Source organism: Lissotriton helveticus, chromosome 6 (genome assembly GCF_964261635.1).
Source record: "Lissotriton helveticus chromosome 6, aLisHel1.1, whole genome shotgun sequence".
NCBI lineage: Eukaryota > Metazoa > Chordata > Amphibia > Caudata > Salamandridae > Lissotriton > Lissotriton helveticus.
The window spans coordinates 1,641,201,113-1,641,223,406 of NC_136067.1; the positions used below are offsets into that span (position 1 = coordinate 1,641,201,113).

The window sequence follows — 22,294 nt, forward strand, 5'->3', positions numbered from 1 at the left end:
CAATATGAGCTGATAATAAGGAGAGTATAAACCACAGTCGCTCTTTCATCCAGTTAAAGTAATACAATTGACTAGGTGTCTTGTAAGCCATAAATACATGTCTGTTTATGCTATGGCATCAAGGTGTGACGTGTACCACACCCACAAACTTCTTTATGACAGTTGCCAAAGAAATAATTATGCACATTATCTATTTTTTTTGCAGCTCTGTTGAATGCATCTCTGCACAGAGCTCATTTTTCTAATAAAGGGAATTCGTTATTATTCTTCCTAATATCCATTTGTGTAGTGAGCAGTCTGCTATTAGTATGGCTTTGCAGAACTTTCGATACTCCTGGGTATGACTTTCCAAACATATTTTTCGTAGACTGGAGTGTGATTTCGATTTCTGAGCAGAGCAGCCAGTATGGTGAGTGTGGCAGTATTAGTTGGGAGGTTTTTTGAGTAGGCTAGGCCAAAGAGTTGTACCAGCAATGTGCAGTGCTGTTTGACACCCAAAGCATATGCAATAACAAGACTCCCTACAGCGCCCTCACATGTTTAGTTGGACGGTGGCCTAGTGAAAGTAGCTCAGAGGCTGAATTTGTTGCTGATCTTCAAGGACCCATGTTTATAGCTATAATATAACTATTATGGAGTTGTATAATAGTGGTGAGATGGTGCGGCACAGTAAACTGGTCAGTGGTCAGAATTTGCCCCCGTGGGCAGCCAGAAGTCTTTACTAGCAATTTAGGATGTGGGGTAGCAGGGTCCTCAGCGTATCAGCCATGTGCTGTCCTTTGTTTGATCATAGTAACACATAGTCATGTGTGCATTTGTGTTTGTATATCTGCTGGTTTGTATTTGTAAATTACCCTTGACACAGAACTTTTAGTAAAAGGAAATCCAATGTTTGCAATCCTATAGTATTATTGCATCTTCTGCATAAATTGATATTATATGAGTTGTGTGAATGTATTATTCAAGTAACATTCACAATGGGGTCCAAGGTAAATGTTATATATCTCTGATAAAGACGTCTAGCTGCAGACTCCTTTCTTAGAATTATCCCCAGGTGTCAGACGATCAGTACATTTTTTGTAAACAGTACCCCTGCGTGAAGTTAGATGGCGTCATTCAACTCCGCGTGGCGTTGTCCACGCCAGTAGTGCATGGTGCCTGTATAGGCACCACACCAGCATGCTGATGTCAGTTCTTTTCTTTCCACACCAGTCAGCACAGATCTGGAGACAGCTACCCCATCAGTCACTTCTCGACTGAGCTTTATTGATGTTTGGTCATGGTATGGCAAGGATGTCGACTAGGAAGGCTGGTTTTAAGCTCTGTGGTGCCTTTCACCAGCAGATGTCGGTAACGGACCCGCATCTCGCCTGCCTCTAGTGTCTTGAGCGTGACCACAACACCAATACCTGGGTCGATTGCTGCCCTATGCACCCCAAGGCCTTTACGAAGCGATCCCTCAAGCTCTTTGCCGTTCGACATGCAGCTCTGAAATGGTCTCGATCCCAGTGGAGAGGAAGGTCCTGGGACTGGTCACAGAGCCATCGATCTTCATCACAGTCGAAGTCGTCCTAAGGTAAGTCCCACAAAAAGAAGAAAAGTAAGAAGTCAAAGAGGTCTTTGACTTCTCCTAGTCTGTTGAAGTCATCTGACAAGACTAGGGAGCGTCATCACTCGAGACCTGGCTCTGCGGTTGAGACTGGGTCTGGGTTGTTTCCGCGCTTTCCCAGGTTTCTGGGAGCCAGAGTAACACCCAGCCAATTCCAAGAGATTTATGAGGCCATGCACCTCATATTTAGGCGCCCCGTCCCCGCCGAAGCACCTTCTGGCCCAGTAGGTTAGGGAGGGGCCCTTACTGGTTCTCCACAGGTGGGTCCTCCCTTTGCACTATTCAGGCACCTTGCATCCACAGATGGATCTGGACCGACACTGGTTGAGCCACCTCAAACGTCTCCAGCATCGGTCCCATTGTTGAGATTGGTGCCGTCACCATTCTTATCCCCGACTCTGATAAGTAGCAGGAGGGCGTCGCCCGACGCCAACTCCAGTGCCGACTGAAGCCATTTCCTCCAGGCCGGAGCCTAAGTCCTATTCCTATGGGTTAGAATTTGGGGAAGACTGGGAAGGGCCACTGGACCCTGGAGAATACCAGCACCTAGACCCCGGTGTGGACTGGTGTGGGGATTTGGCAAATGCCAAAGGACTTGACACCTCCCCAGATACTGGCTTGGTCTCGCCTCCTACCATGGCTATGGTGGAGGGAGCTTCATTTGCAATGATGGTGAGGTAAGCAGCTGAGGACCTGGACCTTCAGTTGCCCGTTGTGGCAGTCAAGATGAACATCTCGACAGAGGTGCTTCAGCTCGGAGTTAACCCCTCAGAACAGCTTCTCCCATTTAATAAAGCCCTTACGGATGTCCAGCTCGGGGCCTGGTCCAAGCCCTGCACAGGTTCTCCTGTGAATAGGACAACTGCCCCCCGCCATGTCCCAACCCAGGGGACCCCTCGTTCCTCACCCAACACCCCTCCCCACCCCGAAGAGCTTGGTGGTCCAAGACTCCACTTCCCATGTAAATCCTTGCACATTACCTACCACCTCAACTGATAAGGAATCTAAAAGGCCAGACTCCTTGGGTAAGAAAAAGTTTTCTTCTGCCAGCCTGGCATTGCGGTCTGTGAACACCACGTGCCTTTTGGGCCAATACTCTGTTTCCCTTTGGGATTCAGCTGCGCAGGTGCTGCCCATGGTCCCAGAGAAGACCAGGACCATATTCTCCCAAGCTATGGCAGATGGGAGAGACACTGCTAATGTTACGATTCATTGTGCCAGTCAGAGTGGGTTTCTTCTTTGGTGGCCTTACAACACCATGCCTGGCTTGAGGACAACTGGCTTTTCAGGGGATGTCCAAGCTTTGCTTATGGACATGCTCTTTGATGACTCCCATCTCTGTTCGGAGACAACGCGGGCTCAACGCTGCTGCAAATCAAGGACAGCAGGGCCACGCCCAGGTCCTTGGGCCTTTCCATGGCCCCCCATCAGCCCCAGTCCATCTTTCTCTCCTTTCGTGGCAACGGAAGGGGCTTCCCACTTTGTTCTTACCTACCCAAGTACCACGTCATGCAAGTTCCAGAAACTCTGCGTGGCCGAGGATACAGTGCCCACTGACCCCTTGGGTCGGGCAGCCAGATGTCAGGCCAGCTCACAACCCTATCGGTGGCTGCAGCCTCCAAGCGTCTTTAGTTTGCCCTTTGTCCATCATTTGCAGCAAATGGGGGGCAGGATACACCATCACCTGCACCACTGGAGCTCAATAACCTCAGACTGCTGGGTTCTCCAGTTTGTTCCCAGGAGCTACTCCCTCCCCTTCATGACTACTTCTCCACCCATGCCATCCACTTGTGACAGGCTGATGGAGGACCATCTATCATTACTCTGCCAGGAAGTCGAGACTCTCTTGGCCAAGCGAGCCATAAAGTGGGTACCGATGCCAGAAGTAGGTCATAGTTGTTATTCTCGCTACTTTCTGGTGTTCAAGAAGGATGGAATGTCCTATCCTACACCTGCCCCTTCTCAATTTCTTCTTGAAAAAAGAGAAATTCAAAATGCTCTTGCTCACTCGAGTTCTGTCTGCCCTCAACCCAGGGGAATGGATGGTAGTGTTGGACTTCCATATTCCTACAGGCCACATACTTCCATATTCCTACAGGCCACAGTTGCTACCTGCTGTTCATGGTTGGCCACAAGCACTTTCAGTTTGCCATGCTCCCTTTTGGCTTTACCATGCACCTCGGGTGTTCACCGAGGTGATGGCTATGGTTGCAAGTCATCTACGGAGATCAGGGGTGCCAGTCTTCCCCTATCTGGATGACTGTCTATTAGAGGCGGGCTCGCCCCGGGCAGTCCTCTCCCACCAAACTGTGGTGGACCTCATACACTCACTGTGGTTCACTATCAACGTGCTGAAGTCACACCTGACTCCCTCTCAAATGTTCCCTTTCATCTGAGCTGTTCTATACATGGTGCAGTTTCTGGCTTATCCTCCAGAATAGAAAGTCAAGGGTATTAAGGCTGTGTTACTGATGTTTCAGCCACTATCCTGGGTTTCGGTGAGACCGACGATGACACTGCTGGGCCTCATGCCGCCTGGGTCCTGCTTGTGACACATGTCCTCTAGCATATGCGGGCTCTGCTGCAAGACCTAAAGTTCCAGTGGGCGCAGCATCTGGGGAATATCTCTGACCTGGTCCAGATCTCGGAGGGTACACCACAAGATCTGCGCTGTGGTAACGAACTGTGATTGAGGCAGACTCCTCTCCCTTCTCCAACCATATCTGAAAGTAGTGACTCTTTGGGTAGGGCAGCCATCTGGGAGAGGTGGATATCAGATGCCTTTGGTCTCCAGTGGAATCCGGACTCCACATCAGTCTATTGGAGTTCTGAGTGATTTGGCTGGCATTGAAAGCCTGTTTACCTTCTATCAAGGGATGCCTAGTGCTAATATTTACAGACAAACACCACTGCCATGTGGTACCTCCACAAGACGGGCAGATTAGGGTGACACATCCTTTGTCACAATGCCCTGTGCAAGCTGGACATGGCTGGAACAGCAGGGCATGTCCTTGGTGGTTAAAAACCTGCCTGGCTCTCTGAATGCTACGGCGGATGAACTCAGCCGAAGATGCCTAGTGGATCACGAATGGCATCTTCCCCCAAAGGTGGTGCAAGGTCGCTCTCTGCAGTGGTGAGAGCCGTGGTTAGATCTGTTTGCCACCACCGAGAACATGCAATGTTGGCAGTTTTGCACGCTGGAATTTCCAAGGCAGCTCTTGCTCAGAGACGCTTTTCCTCTTGAGTAGAACCCAGGCCTGCTGTACGCCTTCTGCCCATACCACTCTTGCCCAGAGTTCTCAAGTCATCCTTGTGACTCCAGACTGGACTCGGAGACTTTGGTATCCTGAGCTGTTGAGCATGGCTCTCGATCCTCTGATCAGGCTGCCCCTTCGTAGGATCTTCAGTCGCACCACCGAACCTGTCCACCCTCTTGCTTCATGCGTGGAGATGGAGCGGCGCCAGTTGGCAGCTTTCAACCTTCCGCCCGAAATCTGGAATATAATCTTGGCAGCCAGGTGTCCTTCCACCAAAAAGGTATAAGTCTGCCATTGGTGAAAGTTTGGGGTTTGGTGTGCAGAAAACAGGTTGATCCCCTTTCTCAGGTTCTTCTGTTTATTCTTTCTATTACCCAGTAGGTCTATTCTTTGGGCACCCAAAAGGCTATCTTTTTGTCATCTCTGCATTTCACTGGTTGCCAAATCAGTCATCCCTGTTCAAATCCCCTATTGTACATAGGATTTTAAAATTTCTCCAACACATTTTTCCTCCTTCATCCTTTATCATGCCTCAGTGGGACCTAAATTTGGTTCTCACATGTCTCATGTGCGCCCCCATTGAGCCGCTACACAACTGTCCTATCGGGCTCCTTACAATCAAAACAGCATTTCTGGTGGCCATAACATCTGCCCAGAGGGCAAGTGCGCTCCAGTCTTTGTCATCTAAGCCTTTGTACCTCAACATCTTCCCGGACAAGCTGATTCCTCGCACCAGAGCTTCCTGCCTTGCAAAGGTAGTCACTCCCTTTCATGTAGGCCAGTCCATCACCCTGCTATTTTCTTAGCTCCACAGCATACCTCTAAGGAAGAAAAGTGACTTCACCGACGGGACCCAAAAAGAGAGTTGTCATTCTACCCTGCCCACACAGAAGAGATCCGGGTGGATGACCAACTATTCATGGGGTATATCGGAGCCAAGAAAGTGAATGCTGTGCAGAAATGGACCATCGCCCAATAAATCGTGCTCTGCATAAAAAGCTCCTATGCATTGTTCAAGAAGCAACCCCCATAGGGTTTGTGGGCTCATTCCACCAGATCAAAGACTGCGACCTCTGTGTTAGCTCCTGGAGTCCCAGTTCTGGATATCTGTCAGGCATCAATGTAGTTTTCTCTGCACATGTTCGTGAAGCATTACTGCCTGGACAGTCATATCCGTCAGGATGGGCACTTTTTTGGTGTGAAATTGTTTTGCAGACCCTCCTCCTGGCAAATATTGGTTTGGTATCTATTCTAAGGTAAGGAATCTGCAGCTAGAAGTGTCTATCAGATTAATAATCTACTTACCTTTGGTAACACTTTATCTGGTAGAGATTCTGTCTAGCTGCAGATTCCTCACCGATTCACCAATCCTGCCCCGCGGTCTGCGAACAGATTGCTAGGGCAAGGCTGTTCCCCTTGCAGGGCCCTAGTTTTACACACCATTGGTCAATGTTCTTCTTGTCTCCGTGTTCCTGGCATGGAAAGTCGCAAAAAGTAACTGACTTGGTGCACTGGGGTGGCATCTATGCGCACACGTCCCTTCTGGTGAGGACAACGCAACACAGAGCCAAACGACGCCACCTACCAGCACGCAGGGTACTGCTTACGAAACATATTTGGATCCAATCTGCCTGGGGATAATTCTAAGGTAAGGAATCTGTGGCTAGATCAAGTCTGTACCAGATAAGGTGTTACCAAAGGAAAGTAAGTTGTTGTTTTAGCACTGAAAACTAAAATTGCAGTTTGCTGAAAGTTGGGGGAGAGGGAGGTAAGTGGTAAATTAGGAGCAAAACATATTTTGTTTAAAACATCAAGCTCCTTTCATGCAAATGTGTTGTATGTTTACAACAATTACAGGTTCTACATACCTAACTAAAATGACCAAAGCACACGGTAGGCGTTTTAACATAGCATTGCGTGTGTGTGGGAAGCATTGACAACGCTTCCTTGTTTCCCTTTGTCTTGTAGGAGCTGTAGTGCAGAGTTTGCCCAGTTATGCCAAGGGTTGAATTTTCTAAATGTGTAGTCTGGTGCACTATTTTAATTTCTGTTTTATTTTTTGCTGGCATGCTTGAATAGCATGGTTTGTGCAACAAAGCAATGACTGTTTAACTCAGAAAGTGCTTGTGCATGAACTAGACGGTCAAAGATGATCAGCTGAACTGCACTAAGTGTCTCAATTCGCTTTATTTGCTGCTTGCAAGGGGATCCAGGTAATTCTTTTTCTCTTTCCTTCTCCATGGTGCCATTGCTTTGTGTATCCATGTAAGTGCACATGTCAGTGTTTGCCTATGTAAGTAGTGTGTTTCATTTATTTCCATTTTGTTTCAGTATGTCTCATTGGCCTAATAAGCGAATGTATGGGGGAATTAAATAAAAGAATAAAAATATTAGAGACAATCATCAGTATGCAACCTGCATTTACAATTTAGAATTGTGTAAACATCTCCCATGAGTGATGTTGTGTGCACCAACCAAGGCAGAATGGGTGCAGTGTGAAATTTGATTCCCTTAGTGATGGTAGCATGACTTGTCAAATATTATAGAGACAACACAGTTAATTAGATTTTTTTTGTACAAGAGTCAGAGGTGTCTGTGGGTGCACAGTTTCTTTCGACTTGTAACTTTGTAGAGTTTTAAAAAGCACAGACAAGGCTGCGTTAGCCCTTCACCCTAGTATCAAATTGTTTCCGCTGCCATGTAAGCTCCCAGATAAACCGGCATAGGTAAGCAATTTTCCCCATGCCCCGCCTATTCACCTTGCCAAAGGAGACCCTCCTTGCACCAACCCATTTCACACTCCTAAGCTGTCAGCACGCGCTGTCCTCACTCACACTCCTAAAACCCCATTGCTCTTGCGCCACGTGCTGGCCCGTTCCTCAGTCCTGAGCCTCTGTACCGCCTACCTCAGGCACCCTCCCCTTCCGCAGTTTTCAAGGTCCCTTGATACAGCGCTCCGCCCCCTGCACCATTCAGTTGAGTTTAAAGCTCCAGTGAACTCCTCCCCCACCCCGCTCCCGTGATGCCTCATCCATGAACTGTGGTACCGCGAGAGGGCAGCGCTCAGCCCACAGGATGTTCCAACAAGAAGTCGTCATTGCTGCCGGGCTAGGGGTGTACAGCTTTACTTATTGTTGCTTGTAAAGGAGTTATAAAGAGGAGGTGTTTTAATTGGATCCAGCAGTTACAGAAAACGGAACAGGGACGCCTTCAGTCGGAATATATCAGAGAAATATTTTTTTCTCGATAGTCATAAAAACTTATGTGTGCCCAATTCTGAAAGCTTTTCAGTAGAAGGCCAAGATTACGCAAGAAAAAAAGCTTTTCAATCAAAAAAAGATTTGACCCTGGAAATACATGAGTGAGTTAAACCTGTGCCTGAACTGAGTCAAAAGTCCTTGCATCACAGACTATGTGAACCAGGCCTGGATATTCATGAGTAATTCACTAAGACAGGAGTAAGAAACAACTTGCAGAAAATGCTTATTGAATTCGGCCTATTATTTACCTCACCATCCTTTGCATTTGACTCCATCACCACACTACATTGAGCATTTAATTCAAGTTTATGGAGAGTTCTTTCTTGAGATTAAATGTCATACTACATAAAGTAGCAGATTGCTCAAGGATTTATAAAGTAAGAGAAGATATTTTTCATCAATTAAACTTGTCTTTTTATCAACCTGCTCTCCTTTTTGATAATCGGAACCTTTAAGTTTTATTAAACAAACCTATGTTCGTCTGTTTATTATTTCCCATCTGTATCATCAATTGTGCTCTATTTCGTATTCATTTATAATGTATTTAGACGTTGTACAGTCTTAATAGATAGATAGATAGATTGATAGATATATAACAACTTGTTAAATACAAAACATGTGATTAGTTCATGTATACACATTAAAACACTACAATTATAGGTCCAATAAATTAATCTTCCCCACTCAGTTCAGTTCAATACATATTTAACATCTTTAGCAGTGTTTCCTTACGTTGTTATAATGGGACTATAATGATAATACCTTCATAAGCATATTTTTATTCCTTTCCTTAAAGTGCTAGGGTAATGCTAGGCATATTCATTTTAAGTAAAGCAATCGTGAATTCTCTCATGCTGAGGTCCTTCAGTTGGTCTTAGTTTTTTCTTTTCAAATTATTAAAACGAGGGGAGTCAATATGACCTGTAACATCACGTCTTTGTCCATCAATAATCATCAGGTTCCGTACTGACCCATGTTCCTTCCATTCGTCGAACATTGTATTGTACTGCAACATTTATATAGCTCTTACTCGCCTATGTGAGGCGCTGGAGTGCTTATCTACATGGCTAGCGTGCTACGCCGTGTAAGGTGTGTGGTTGGAAGTGTGTTGTCTTTGTTTTGATCCCACGTGAGAAGTGCATGTATGATGACCATCGCTGTAGGGTTATCATGTTATGGGACGCAGCGCTTATACACACAGTTGTCCCATCATTCGCTCAATGAGGACCGTCCTCAAGCCAGGATCATCTATGAGGCCGTTGTGCTGCCAATTTCTGAACCTTCTTTATACAACCATGACAGTGTTGTGTTCTTCCGTATATACCTTATACTTCAGGTATATAAACAGCACATTTATCTGTTCTCTTTGTAACTCTTCTTATATCGCAAGTGGCGAAATCAATGCTAATCAGACTCCATGTATCACAGACACATTTGACAACTGGAGAGCAGTTTTCAAGCATCTTATGCAATCTCATTCCACAAGAGCTTCTGCTCTAGACTGCACCTTAGACATCCCAGGAGCACCTCAGAGACAACCGTAATGTAAAATGCTTGAATAAAGGTAGCGTAGCAAGAGACAAACCTAAATCCTTCTGACTCTACTGTTCCGGCCCACCTTACAATGCACTGCTTGATATTTCCTGGCCAATTATGGTCCTTCAAACTAAGCTTTATTATAAAAAGTATCCCAGAAATTGCCCCAGAACATCCGCATGTCAGCACTTTAACGTGCCTACTACATACTGTTGGTTGATGAACCTGAGCATCAGGAAGGGCACTCAGCAGATCTGATAAATAAATCCTGAACAATATGGGAGCAAGTACACACTTCTTTAAACCATTGGTAACAGGGATTTCTGGTGCGCCTTGACCACTTTGTCTAATGAGAATTTGTGCCCATTTCAATACGTGCCAGGACTGGAGAACTGCTACTAACGTCAGCGGTATGCCTACTTTTGGGAGCTATTTTTTTAACGGGCTGTCTTAGCGCTCATAGTTCAGAAATCCACCAAAAAGCTGCTGAGCCTTCATTTGGTCTTTATAGATCTGGAACAAAAAACATAAAATGTTACAAATGTAATATTCAGTGTAACCAATGGTTCTTGCATTCAAAAGCTACATGTTCCAAGTTTGTGCACTGCAGAACTTGGAAAACATATACAATTACAGAATTATTCACTGTTCCAAGGTCCAAAGCTCAGAATGGTGTACACATCACACACCTAGTATATGCCATAACCTGCTGTACCAGCATTTAACAGTATTTAACAAAGTGCATTGTTTGCTCCCAGGATGCATTGAACTTTGATTGTGCCATTTTGTGTCCTCTGTGAACATTCAGTGTCTAATAAGTCTGCTGTTATTCATTCGTAAGCATCCCGTTTGGCATTGCTTGACTATTCTCCTGACGCGGATTAAAATAAGAATTCCTCAGTGCTTTCCTACATCACATTATTGCTTTCTACACCACTTTATCTCCTCCAGCCTACTGTAAAGGACGCTCATGGTACCTGTGAACTTGTAAATGGCAACCGAGAAATGGCTGCTTTCTGGCTCCCACGATTGCAAACCAAAGTTCAGAATCATTTCTTAATCTGAAGACATTCAATTCAGAATGGATTTTTACCGGCAAATATTGACCTTTGTTAAACATATTCAACAATTCTATCCATATTTTACCTGACAGTGTTATGCACTCAACATCCTGTGGAAATCTACCTTTTATCCTATGTTGTCCACCACTTCTAATCTCACTGTTGATATAATGCAAAGTAGTTCTCCGCTAAATGATGTGTGCTCCACCTGCATCCTTCAAACCTTAGAGGCAAAAACCCTTGTTGCAGGAATCACTACCAATTGGTGTCCCATTTCTGTTGTGTTAGTAGTCGCATAACAGTAATAACATGTATCTGTGTAATGGTACATGTTCACTCTGAGCCAGTGCACCTTGTTGCACTGTTTTATTAATATTCATTGTATTATATCCTCAAGAAATAAAGTAATCATAATGTTTTGTGCAACTTGCAGCATTGAAAATATTTTTTTATTTCGTAATGCTTTGATAGTATATATGTTAAATGTTTCTGTTTTTAAACTCTTCTACTAGACCTGGTTCACATAAGGCTGAGAAGAACGTAAGACATTTGCTCCTGTGAGGTTACTCCTACTTTTAAAGCAAATTCCGAGCTTTATTAAAAAAGTTCAAGTGAAGTCCTGAAAATCTGCAGCAGTCGCAGATTTACAGGGTACTTAGCAACTCTAGTTACCGGACTCTCATAGACATTGAAAATGTACAGAATTTAGAGTGCATGATGTATCAAAGCAGATGCATTCAGTTGCACCTCAGTTAGTCTTATTACAACACCAGTATCTCTTGCTATATTATGGACGTCGCATTTGGCCCTTAAAGCTTTGGCAGTGGCACTAAGAAGGAAGAGGTACAACACTCTGAAAGGAAGTAAAGATTACTGAAACTGTGAGCAAACAGCGAGATGACAGTTCCATGTCAGATACACCTATCACTGTGGACATTAGGGCACGAATTATAGTGAAAGTAGAATGACTTTCGGGAACTTAAGATGAACCATTGATTTTAGCAGCATTGAAACACTGGGTGAACATGTGGTCTTACATAAATTCCATTAGGGATAGATTGCTAAATACCTCCTGACCTTTTTGAAGGTGGGATCTAGTGCTTTATGTTTGAAGGTTCCCGTTGACTTAAAAGTTGATGGATGACAGATATACTTCATAATGGGCCACAAGATGAATGTCCTTTCCAGTCATTTACAGAGGCATTCATCAATCTGATATTGAATATCCGGGATGGACCATGTTTGATGTATGCAATTTCAAGATCTGTGTGGAGGAAGTTGAAGCATATATTCGCACCCACATTTTACATATCTTTCTGGATTTGCCTCCACATACGTTTTAAAAAGGGCTGCCTATGATAAGGTTTTCACATGGCAATATCTAGCCTTCCGGTAACAAAGTACAGAAGTGAGATAGCAGCTGCAGATGACTGAGAAGGCAATAAGCCATATGCTTGAAGGCAAGGCAGAAGTTTGGACGCAAGTAGTATCAGATGGTTTTGACACTCCTGAAAAAACGTACAATTAGGATTGGTTCTATGGCAGGGTCTACACATTTGGCAGGAAAACACATTCCCTCCCTTTATACATAAAGTTTTTTTCGATGCTTGTGTGCACCATGGTGGTGGAACCTTAAGGAGATACAGAGCTTAGACAAAAGCCCCAAAACTACCACATATGTTCACCTGTGTGCACATGGTAACGATTACTCATGCAGCCATGCACAGAAAGTCCTTAGAAGTGTGCCAACTCTGTGCTCACTGCATACAATGCTTTCTCTTACGTAACTTACCCACTGTTGCCTTCTTCTGCACTCTGATTTGTCCTGACTCTTCTCCTGTAGCGCACACTGAGGAGCCTTCACTATCTTCATCAAGTCCATACATTCACACCACTCGATGTGACCACACCTGGTCAGCTCCACTCACCTGTAATATGCCAGAAAACTCACCGAAAAACCCAGCACCGCACTCACTCTCTCTGCAGCCTGGGGTTTCCATTGCACTTCTCTCTCGTTCCACATCCCAGTACATGAAAGCATCCCATACAAACGTTGTTCTCTTTTACACAGCTCTGGGTCAGCCCATAACTCTTTCAAAACAATGGCTACCCATGTGTTATGTATATGCGGAACCCACAGAAGGCTTAAAGTACCATACACCCCAAGAACAACTCAAAAGCCTCTTTAGGGGATAAACCAGGCAGCTTGGGTCATACTCTTGCCTTAAACATTTTTATTTATTAATTCATTTCAGGCATCTTATGGTCTACACAGTCTCCACGCTACAGGTATCAGCTGGGTTAATTTTGGAAGAGGGTACAACCAGTGACAAACGTCATTATCAACAAGGGCATTTTGCAGTTCGAGTGTTGCATCTCAGATTGCTGTGACATTTAACACCACAGTCTCTACTTTTACTTAATGAATTTCAATGTTATGAACAAAGGTCCTGCTCTGTTCTTACAACTTAAGACGTCTATGGTCCGTGAGGTATTCCACAGCATTGCCTTACTGTATTTAAAGGAACAGCTCCAAAACAAAATCCTAGATAATCAAAATGGTGTAGAATTTGTTGACTGAAAGTATTCAGGGGGGAAACTTTTCTTATGAATGTGGTCGGTCAGCTATCAGGCCTTCCATTTTCCCTAATTTAGCTTTATTTGCGTAAGTTGACATATGCCCCGAAAGGCATGGAATAATATATGCAAAGTAATCCAACTATTTCTATTTTAACCGAAATTTAGAACCCCTCCCAGTTACATTCGAGGATGTTAGACACTAACCCTCACATTCTTATTAACTGACCAAGACGCCATCTTTAAATTGAATACCCTGACCAAGCAGCCGCAGCCCTAAGAATGCACTGCATGATCTGGCATACATTGCATTTCTGGATGTTGCTGATTTGCATGGTGTTGGCTTATGTAACACACCTCCTTAAAATTGCAATTTTTAAGGCTGTGGCTATATGTTACCGAAGTCAATAAAAACTATTTTTAAAAAATGTAAAAAAAGAATGTACTGCATGAGATCGCAGAACATCTTGTTAAACTTTAAAGGGACAGCTAAGAGCCAGATTACTATTTTCCATGAGGTTTAGTCACCATTTAATAGTAGACTATACTCTCAAGTAGCACTTGGTTGTACACTTATTTATAGTTACCCAATTGCTATTTACTCCAGTAAATCTGGTACAAAAGGCACGATATCACTGTTAAAGGGAGAGATAACTGCACAATCAAGACCACCTAGGATGAAATCAGTAACTTATGTGTGGAAACAAATGGCTGTTGTTTCCACACATAGTAGGGCTGCAAAAGAAAACATCAAAGGACACACTGTGCGCCTGAATGTTGATTACAAAAAGAAAAGATATGAGGGTCAGAAGCTGTAAGATGATAGAATTTTGTTTTTTTCTGCTTAAAATCCAACAAACTGAAAGTACAATAGCAGACTGGAGGATGGATGGAACCGGCTCCACAAATATATTCAGCTAGAGTGCTCAGTGAGGCCTCGTGGAAATTGCGCAAACATTTTCCTACCGTTTACCGCCAGAAATAAATGTGCGTGAATCACAAACTAACGTACACCAAAAAAATATGGGGTATATTATATATATATATATATATATATATGCAAAGATGCAGCAGTTTTGGAGGAAAGCACGCGGGAGTCCCAGAGATATTACACAAAATTAAAATAACTTTTTAAAGTAATGTTTCCTTTTGTAAGTCTTTATCATTTCTCCTGTAGATAGGTAGTTAAACTTATAAAGCTTCACATTAGCAACATGGTGAAACAAATGGAAGGTGAGTTGATGCATTTAGATGGCCGTTTTCAGTGAGTAACCACATTTTTTGATTGTAAATTTTTTGAAAGTGTCAATGGCAGTGTTTAATTTGAGCCGGTGGTTAGAGGTGAAGCCCACTGGCCCTTATTTTCGGGGAACGGCACTTCTGAGCTGGCTTCTGAGCAAAACTTTGGTCCCAGACACTTCTTCTTACAAAAATAAGTTCCACTTTAAACGCAGTCCTCGCGTGCTCCAGGAGACAGTGAAGGGTTCTGAAAGCTCATTATATGTGTTCATGTCCGGCATATTTAAACCAAATTTGGCAGCCTGGTTTTGGAGCCTTTGCAGCCTATCACAGGAGGCCAGTGGAAAGAATGTTTCATTAGTCCAGGGGAGCTAACACCAAACTCTTGGAAGCATAGGTTATTCTTAGTTATACTGTAAAATGGCCAGCAGGTGAAACTTTATTCTTCTAATATTTGTGTAAGACACGATTTGATTTGAATTTGGATTGTTGTAGGACACAAAATTTCCTTAGTCCAGGGGCATCTTGTATCACATATCGGTGGCATTTGATATTGTACTACACAAAGCCATGTTTGTCAGGTATAAGTCAGTACAAATGAGTAGACCCTGAATTTATTCAGTTTATTCAGTACCAATGCCCCAATGCCACAGAAGTCGGAAGAATTCCTGCCAACCAACATCTTTTGCTGGCCCCAGCCACAATTGTTTTTTTAGGCCTTGTTAGAATGATACAAAATTAATATCTATATTTTGTGTTATTTGTTCTAGACCACCAGTTAGCCGAGCTGTTCCTCAACCAGAAAAACTACAAACGAATAACATCAACAAAAAGAAAAAAGTGATTGAGGTTGGATAAAACTTTGTATTTTACATTTATTATCTTAATGTCTGCCTTGAAATGATTTACTTCGAACTGTTACTGTAATTGTAATTGCCAATTGTATTTATATAGTGCTTACTACCCCATACGAGGTGTTGTAGTGCTTCACAGCAAATTTTTTATTGCTGAGGTCTACCAACGACATGTCTTCCATTTTAGAAATAGAACCTGTTCTGAGCCCGTAAAATACATGCATGGTTAAGTTAATTAGCATGCTAATTGTATCATCCCAATTGAGCATACCAGTGCATACTTGTAAGTATATCCACATATGTTTACAAATATATACTGTTATGCTCCATATAATACAAATTAAGGCTCTTAAATTTCAATGAAAAATGCTTGTATTATGTGATCAGAGTAGTGCGCAGAAAGTCTTGAAACAACTACTTAAATGTTAGCAGAACAAGGATAGGAAATTTAAAAATATGTTGCCATGCACCATTAACCAAATGTTGTTGCCTATTCTAATGGTGTCACTCATGATATTACATATGGCATCATAAATCGCATAACAAGTCAGAGGATTTGGGGAGGGGTAGAGAAGGATCTTATTCCATCTTCCATTTCTAGATCCTAAATTCTGCATCTTCAGCCTCAGACACTTTGCTCTTTCTTCAACATCCTTTCCTCTTACTCTTCTACTTTCATTCAGTTCTCTCTATATGCTCGACACCTTCCACAGCTCCTCAGTTTTCCTCATCTCTCTTTCACTCACCTTCTTTTTCAACCTATTCACAGTCTCTTTTCCCATCCAACTCTCTCTCTTCCTCATTGAGTCTCCCCTGTTCTCTTCTATTTCTGCCCTGTGTCTCTCTTCTACATGTATGCTATCTGAGCAGTGTCCTCCGACAGCACATATTTTCCCTCCTTTTGTTACAGATGTAGTCTTTTTTCCATTGCAAGACTGGTGCATAGACTGCAAAAGTGTGTCAACCTAGCTCCACATCACCCACTTCATGATTTGTCAAAATTATTTAAGGTTTTGCAGCAAAATAAACTTCAAATGTCCCAGAAAATGTAAGATTTATGACTTCTCACATGGCAGCATAGACCTAAGAAACACATCATTCAAAAGGTGGAAGATGTTAAATTGCATAGGAGACAGAGGAGAAAGTTGTTTCCTTGTGGGTCGAGGTAGAATTATGGAAATAGGATTTAGGACTGATCAGGGAAGAAAGCATGGGGAGAAATGGAATTATAGTGATCTACACTGTTCAGTTTTTCATGTTCTGGCCGGGTTCTCAATGGGAATGGGAATGGTAAGGCTGGACTGCGGTACTAATCTGGTTTGATGCACATAGCTGATCGTGGTCTCTCAAGTCTTGCTGAAATTTAGATTCAATCTATATTATGAAGATTTAGATTCACAGCCGCTTAAATCGAGGGAGTTTGATGGCCCATACTCTGCAGGAACCAAACCCAAAAAAGACTTGCAACTAGAAACTTTTAGTAATCAGCAATTCACTTCTGTCATCCCAACGGTGCACTTATTACCAATCTCCCATTGAACACTTGCTGCCTGGCTTGCTACAGCCCTTAATCAAGTTTTGCATTTGGAGGCAAACAGGCTTGCCTCGCTCCTAAACAAAGTATTGCCTCAGTTCCACTATGTCTTTGTCCAGTTTCCTTACTGTCTAATTCCCAACTAATGCATCCTAAGCACATGGCGACAGAAGGGGCTGTTTTTTTTACCTAATGAATTCCAAGATGGGCACTGTGAGGTATCATAAACATGAACTTCATGGGGTGTCAACTTTGAGTCACTATATATGTGGTACAGAAGGACTGCATTAGCCTTGGTGTGCTGTGTGCCTGTGTGTAGTGTTGTCATGCTTCATACTGTGATCTGTCTTGGGCCCTAGACTATTGTCTCTTGCACTAATTTCAAAGGGCCAGCCACAATGGAGTCCTTAATGATGATACAGGTGATACCAATGCAAAGGAGGATGGAAAATATATGTGACAGCACAGGAAAAAGGTGTGTAGCAGATATGCCATCCTTAAAGATGGTAGGGATGATGACTCCAAGAAAGAGCATCGTAGATGCCATGTTGTTAGCCCGCATTCCAGGGTAAGGAAATAATGTCCGACACCTTCACCTCCTGCACCTAACCTCCATGGTGCATTTCAAGTCCATACTGTCCTGTTGCAGGTCTTTTGACATAATCAAGTGCCACGATTCACAAATTCAACGGAAATTTCATGAATTGTTCACACATCATGATTTTCTTTATTCAAGTTGGGATGTATCATCAGTAGAAACAAATTATGTAAGAAACAGCCAGCATGTGTTTCGAGGAAAACTCATCCAGCGCGATTGGCCCTAACTGCTTTGCTGCTAGAGTGAAATGATTATCGTGATACCTTATTGTGGGGAGTGCTATAATATTGTTGATGAGGATGAGCTACATTGCAATGGAACCAAGTACTTGACATACTGATATAAGTCTGCCTTGAGTATGAGAAGTATTCCTCGAAACACGTTTTGGCTGTCTCTTACATAATGTGTTTCTACAGATGATATATTTGAACTTAAATAAAACCGTGTTTTATGAATACTTCAACAGGCTTCAGTTGAATTTGTGAATCATGGAATTGATAGGGTCAAAGGATCGCCAACAGGACTGTATACATGTCATGTTGAAGGACATTTTGTTTTCTTGGCGTGACCTTCAGGAGGTAAGGATGCCACCTCACTTGTGTGCATGGATGGAATTAACTCACCTCATGGGGCACACAGGTCTTCCTTGAACATCCCCACTTTCAAATTTCAAAGTTTCAGTTAACAGAGCTCTCGGTGTCAAGGACCATCTGCAGGATGTTTCTATTCTTGGCTCTTATCAGACTCCATTTGGGGGCATAGGGGGAAGGCAGGGGCTAATGAGCCACAACTGTGAGGGTTGAGGTAGTTTGGCATAGGTGTCTCAGATGCCATTCTACTATGGTTTTGCAAATTGCACCAAGTACTCCTCTTCTAGACTTGACTCTCAAAATAGTGAAGGAGAGCAGTCAGAGGGTTCTCAGGAAGGTAGTGTGAGGACAGACACGAGCAGGGGTTGCCCATCAGCTCCTCAAGTACTCTGTAGAACACTCCCTTCCTTGGTCAGGAAGAACCTGGGACTGGAACAAAGTGGGGTGGTGTGGATCTTACATTTATACACGCTTTCCAGACAGGGAATGTGGATCTACTGACTAAGGCTTCAGAACCGGTTTGGACTGGTTCTCAGTCAAATTTTATTTTCAGGTTACTCCTCAGGCACAGCCTTTGGGTGAAGTGATGGCATTCACAGCAGGGAGGGAATCCCTCTCTTGTGCCATGTTAAACCATGTGCCATGTTAAACCCAACTCATTCAACTGGATTCCACAGGACCCATACTCACACAACACAGACTCCTACCACCACACTCGTACTACAGACTCACTGAGATATTCATTATCTATCTAGACTTTAAGGCATGGTGTCCTAATCTGTTGCTGCTTATTTGGAAAATAAATTTGCACCGGACATAGTGCTAAAAAATAAACTGTGTAGCAGTTAAACCATAAATCTATAATCAAATTATACAACCAAAAATAATATGATAGAAAAATATATCTTTTTTATTTCACTTCTTTTTTTTTCTCTTTCTTAAAAATTATTTCATTTTATGAAAAACATACATACATATAATCAATAGTTCTATCAGAAATACATACATATCCTAAATCATTCCCTATATACATGGAAACCACAAGGTATTGTAAGGTATGATGTGCCTAAGAGGTATAAATGTCTTCAGTTATTAAGCAAAACCAGTCACAATAGATCTAATACAGTATATCTAAGTGATATTCAGTTAGACACCGAGCTTACGTCAATTTTAGAAAAATATTGATCACAGATGTTAATTTTCAGGTATCTTATATGCACTGATTTTGAGAAGACACTGGTTACAGAACTTTTCTATCACCAACGCGTTTCGGCAGAAGCCTTCCTCAGGGTTTTCACACCAGTAGTTTGCTAAAATGGAAAAAGATTTTAATGTAACTTATATAAATCTATGGTACAACTGCATCTATACATGGTCATCAAGGTTCACAGGTTCCGGATCCACTATAAAGTGAATCTACATATATTAATATGAAATTTGTGAACATATAACATACAAAATGCTATAGCACCCCTAGAGTGATATTACTGTTATCAAAAATAGATACTATACAGGTCTATGTCTGGTCTTTGTTATTACCCTATGGGTTCAAATACCTCACATGAATGTCAATTGTCCACTTAATTTAGATGCCAAATATGTTGGCTAGATGTTAGTTCGGACCACTATATGTGGTCATCTATTCTGAACAATAGACAATAGAGTGATGTTCACAGGTCCTATTTTAAAGGATTATTCTGTATGCCTGTACTCCCCTATGTTCAAATTAATGGGGGTACAAGACTGTTGTTCTTTTTTGCAATTATGCTCCATTGTTTCTGCTGGTTCGTACTAATGCCTATGTATTAGCACATAGTACATATCTTAGCATTTAGCAGCCTCTTACCAGAACTATTCAGTTCACTTTCTTTGCTTCAACACATAAATCTACGGGTGTAAGAACTTCACTATTTGCGCATGTATTCAATATCGGGCTTTCTCTGAAATTGTAAAGAATAATGTTTATTGACTCATTCTCATATCTATGTAATCCTAATTGTTATACTTATTGATTACTTACCTGAACTATCTTGATTACATCCTTTAATAGCTTATATTCCAGCTTGAGCATCAGCATAAAATTTAAATGACTTGGTTCTTGGGTATTGAAGGGCATATAATGTGGCTGTTACGATAAATCGATCCTTATTACCTATACAAAATTATTTTATTGTACGGTCTCTCAATCTACTATAGGGATACTTTCAGGAGTGTTCGTAGAATACTCACCTTTTACTTTATCTCCATACACTTTCTTAATCAAGTATTAGCCTCCAAGCGCTTTATAGATATACTAGCAGCCCGCCCCGGCGTTGCCCGGGGGCAGAAGGGGGCTGGGGGCTGCATTTTGAGCATTTGTTTAGTCCCGGCCGTGCCGCCCGCCCGCCCGACATTGCTTATACCGCTGCCAGCCCGCCCTGGGGGGCAGAAGGGGGCTGGGGGCTGCATTTTGAGCATTTGTTTAGTCCCGGCCGGGCACCCCGCCCGCCCCGACATTGCTTATACCGCTGCCCGCCCGCCCGCCTCCCGCCTCTGCCTTACCTCAGCCGTGCTCCGGACTTAGCCCCCACTCCCGGGCCCCCGCCCGCCCCGACATTGCCCAGACCGCCTCCCGCCTCGCCTTACCTCAGCCGCCGCGCCACTCCTTGCCACACGTCACTCCTCGCCGCACGTCGCCGCTCGTGACCGCTCCTCCCCGCCTGTCGTCATCACGCAGGTGTAGGTCGCGGTCAGCGCTACGTCGTGGCCGGCGCTTGTTTTAGGGGACTACTTTGTTTTGAAAATTTAATTTTTTAATTTACGTTTATTTTTTATTTTATGCAGCCTATGTCCATCTACACACCCTGAGGATTACAACAATGTATTGGGTGTGTGGATTGGCGCTGTGGTTCCTGAGTTTACCTTGCCAAAAGGTTTCTGTTCTCTCTTTATAATAGTAGTATAGATGTCCCTGCAATTATAATTAATTTGGCTACATTAGATTCAATCTTTCTCTTATATATCTTTATCAATATATTTCATCCATGTTTATACACCGCTAATGAGGGATATACTGACCTCTGCAGTTGGAAATAATCTATGTCCACCGATTGATATTCTGGATTTCCATATTTCAAGGCTAATGAAGGTCATGTGGATAGGTCATGATGTATCCTGGTGAAAACAAAAAGGAAAATCCAGCTAACTGATACAAATATATGTCTATCGTATGTCGTTACGGGAAGTGGATAAAGCATGTGCGTCTACTTATCCTCAGTAGTAACATACTATGCCACTTTCCTATTGGTAAAAGGATCTTATTATTGAAAAGGATTATTAGGCTTATAATTTTAAATACTCAAATTCGTAGCCTAAAGTGAACCCACGTATATATTAATATATTTTGTCATATGTACGCATCATATAAGCGTGCCTCCAAGAATCCCTACTATGTATTTTGATTCTTTAACTCATTGTGACTTGCCGTTCATACTTAGGTGGCATGATCCTGATGAAGTATAAACCACCTCTAGAATCATTGATTTATTAATCTTATACCTTCACAATGATATGCAACCGCTTTATCAGAGGGTCGCTTACTCTATTTTCCCGTACTTTATTATTTGATGAATTTTTTATATATACCCAAATTCCTCTTTTGTAGCTAACAATGTGCAATCTATATCTTTATCACTATAAGAAATTGTAACGCGTTGCTTTTAGCTTGCAACTAATGTCATGTACGATATTGTTTTAATAGGATGTCACCCGAACCCCAGTTCAATGATTTATTAGCCTCATGCCCCGGTAGGAGCTAACTTTGAGACTTCGCAAGTTTTACTTTATCTTTTTTGTAGTCTTAAATCTAAATGGCATTGGTAAAGTGAATACAGAATAGGTTGTCTGCAGATCGATCTCTTACCTTCCTTTCTTTGTAGGTTCTAAACCGTACTTCGGTGTTCCAAGATGCAAACACGGCCCGGCTCATTTCACCATTGAAATAGCCTGACGTAGCGTGAATACGTGACGCAATGACGATAGTATAGTGCGTCTTGGTAAATTATAATGTGTGAACGAGTCCACCATGTTGGTGTTACTATATTACCAATACAGGTGTTGTTATCTAGATGATTAATCATGTGTTTGCTTAAATCAGATATGAAAAATTAAGAAAGAGGCCGTCATGTTGAATAGCTTTAA

At 42.7% G+C, this 22,294-nt stretch overlaps 1 protein-coding gene across 1 annotated transcript in view; it reads left to right on the forward strand.

Annotated features, from left to right (window-relative positions):
- Nucleotides 1-22,294, forward strand: part of EML6 (EMAP like 6) — a 928,771-nt gene that overhangs the window by 723,608 nt on the left and 182,869 nt on the right. Inside the window, exon 28 of the mRNA XM_078649484.1 lies at nucleotides 15,310-15,388. Within this exon, the coding sequence (XP_078505610.1) occupies nucleotides 15,310-15,388 (79 nt within the window). The remainder of the gene's footprint in view (nucleotides 1-15,309; nucleotides 15,389-22,294) is intronic.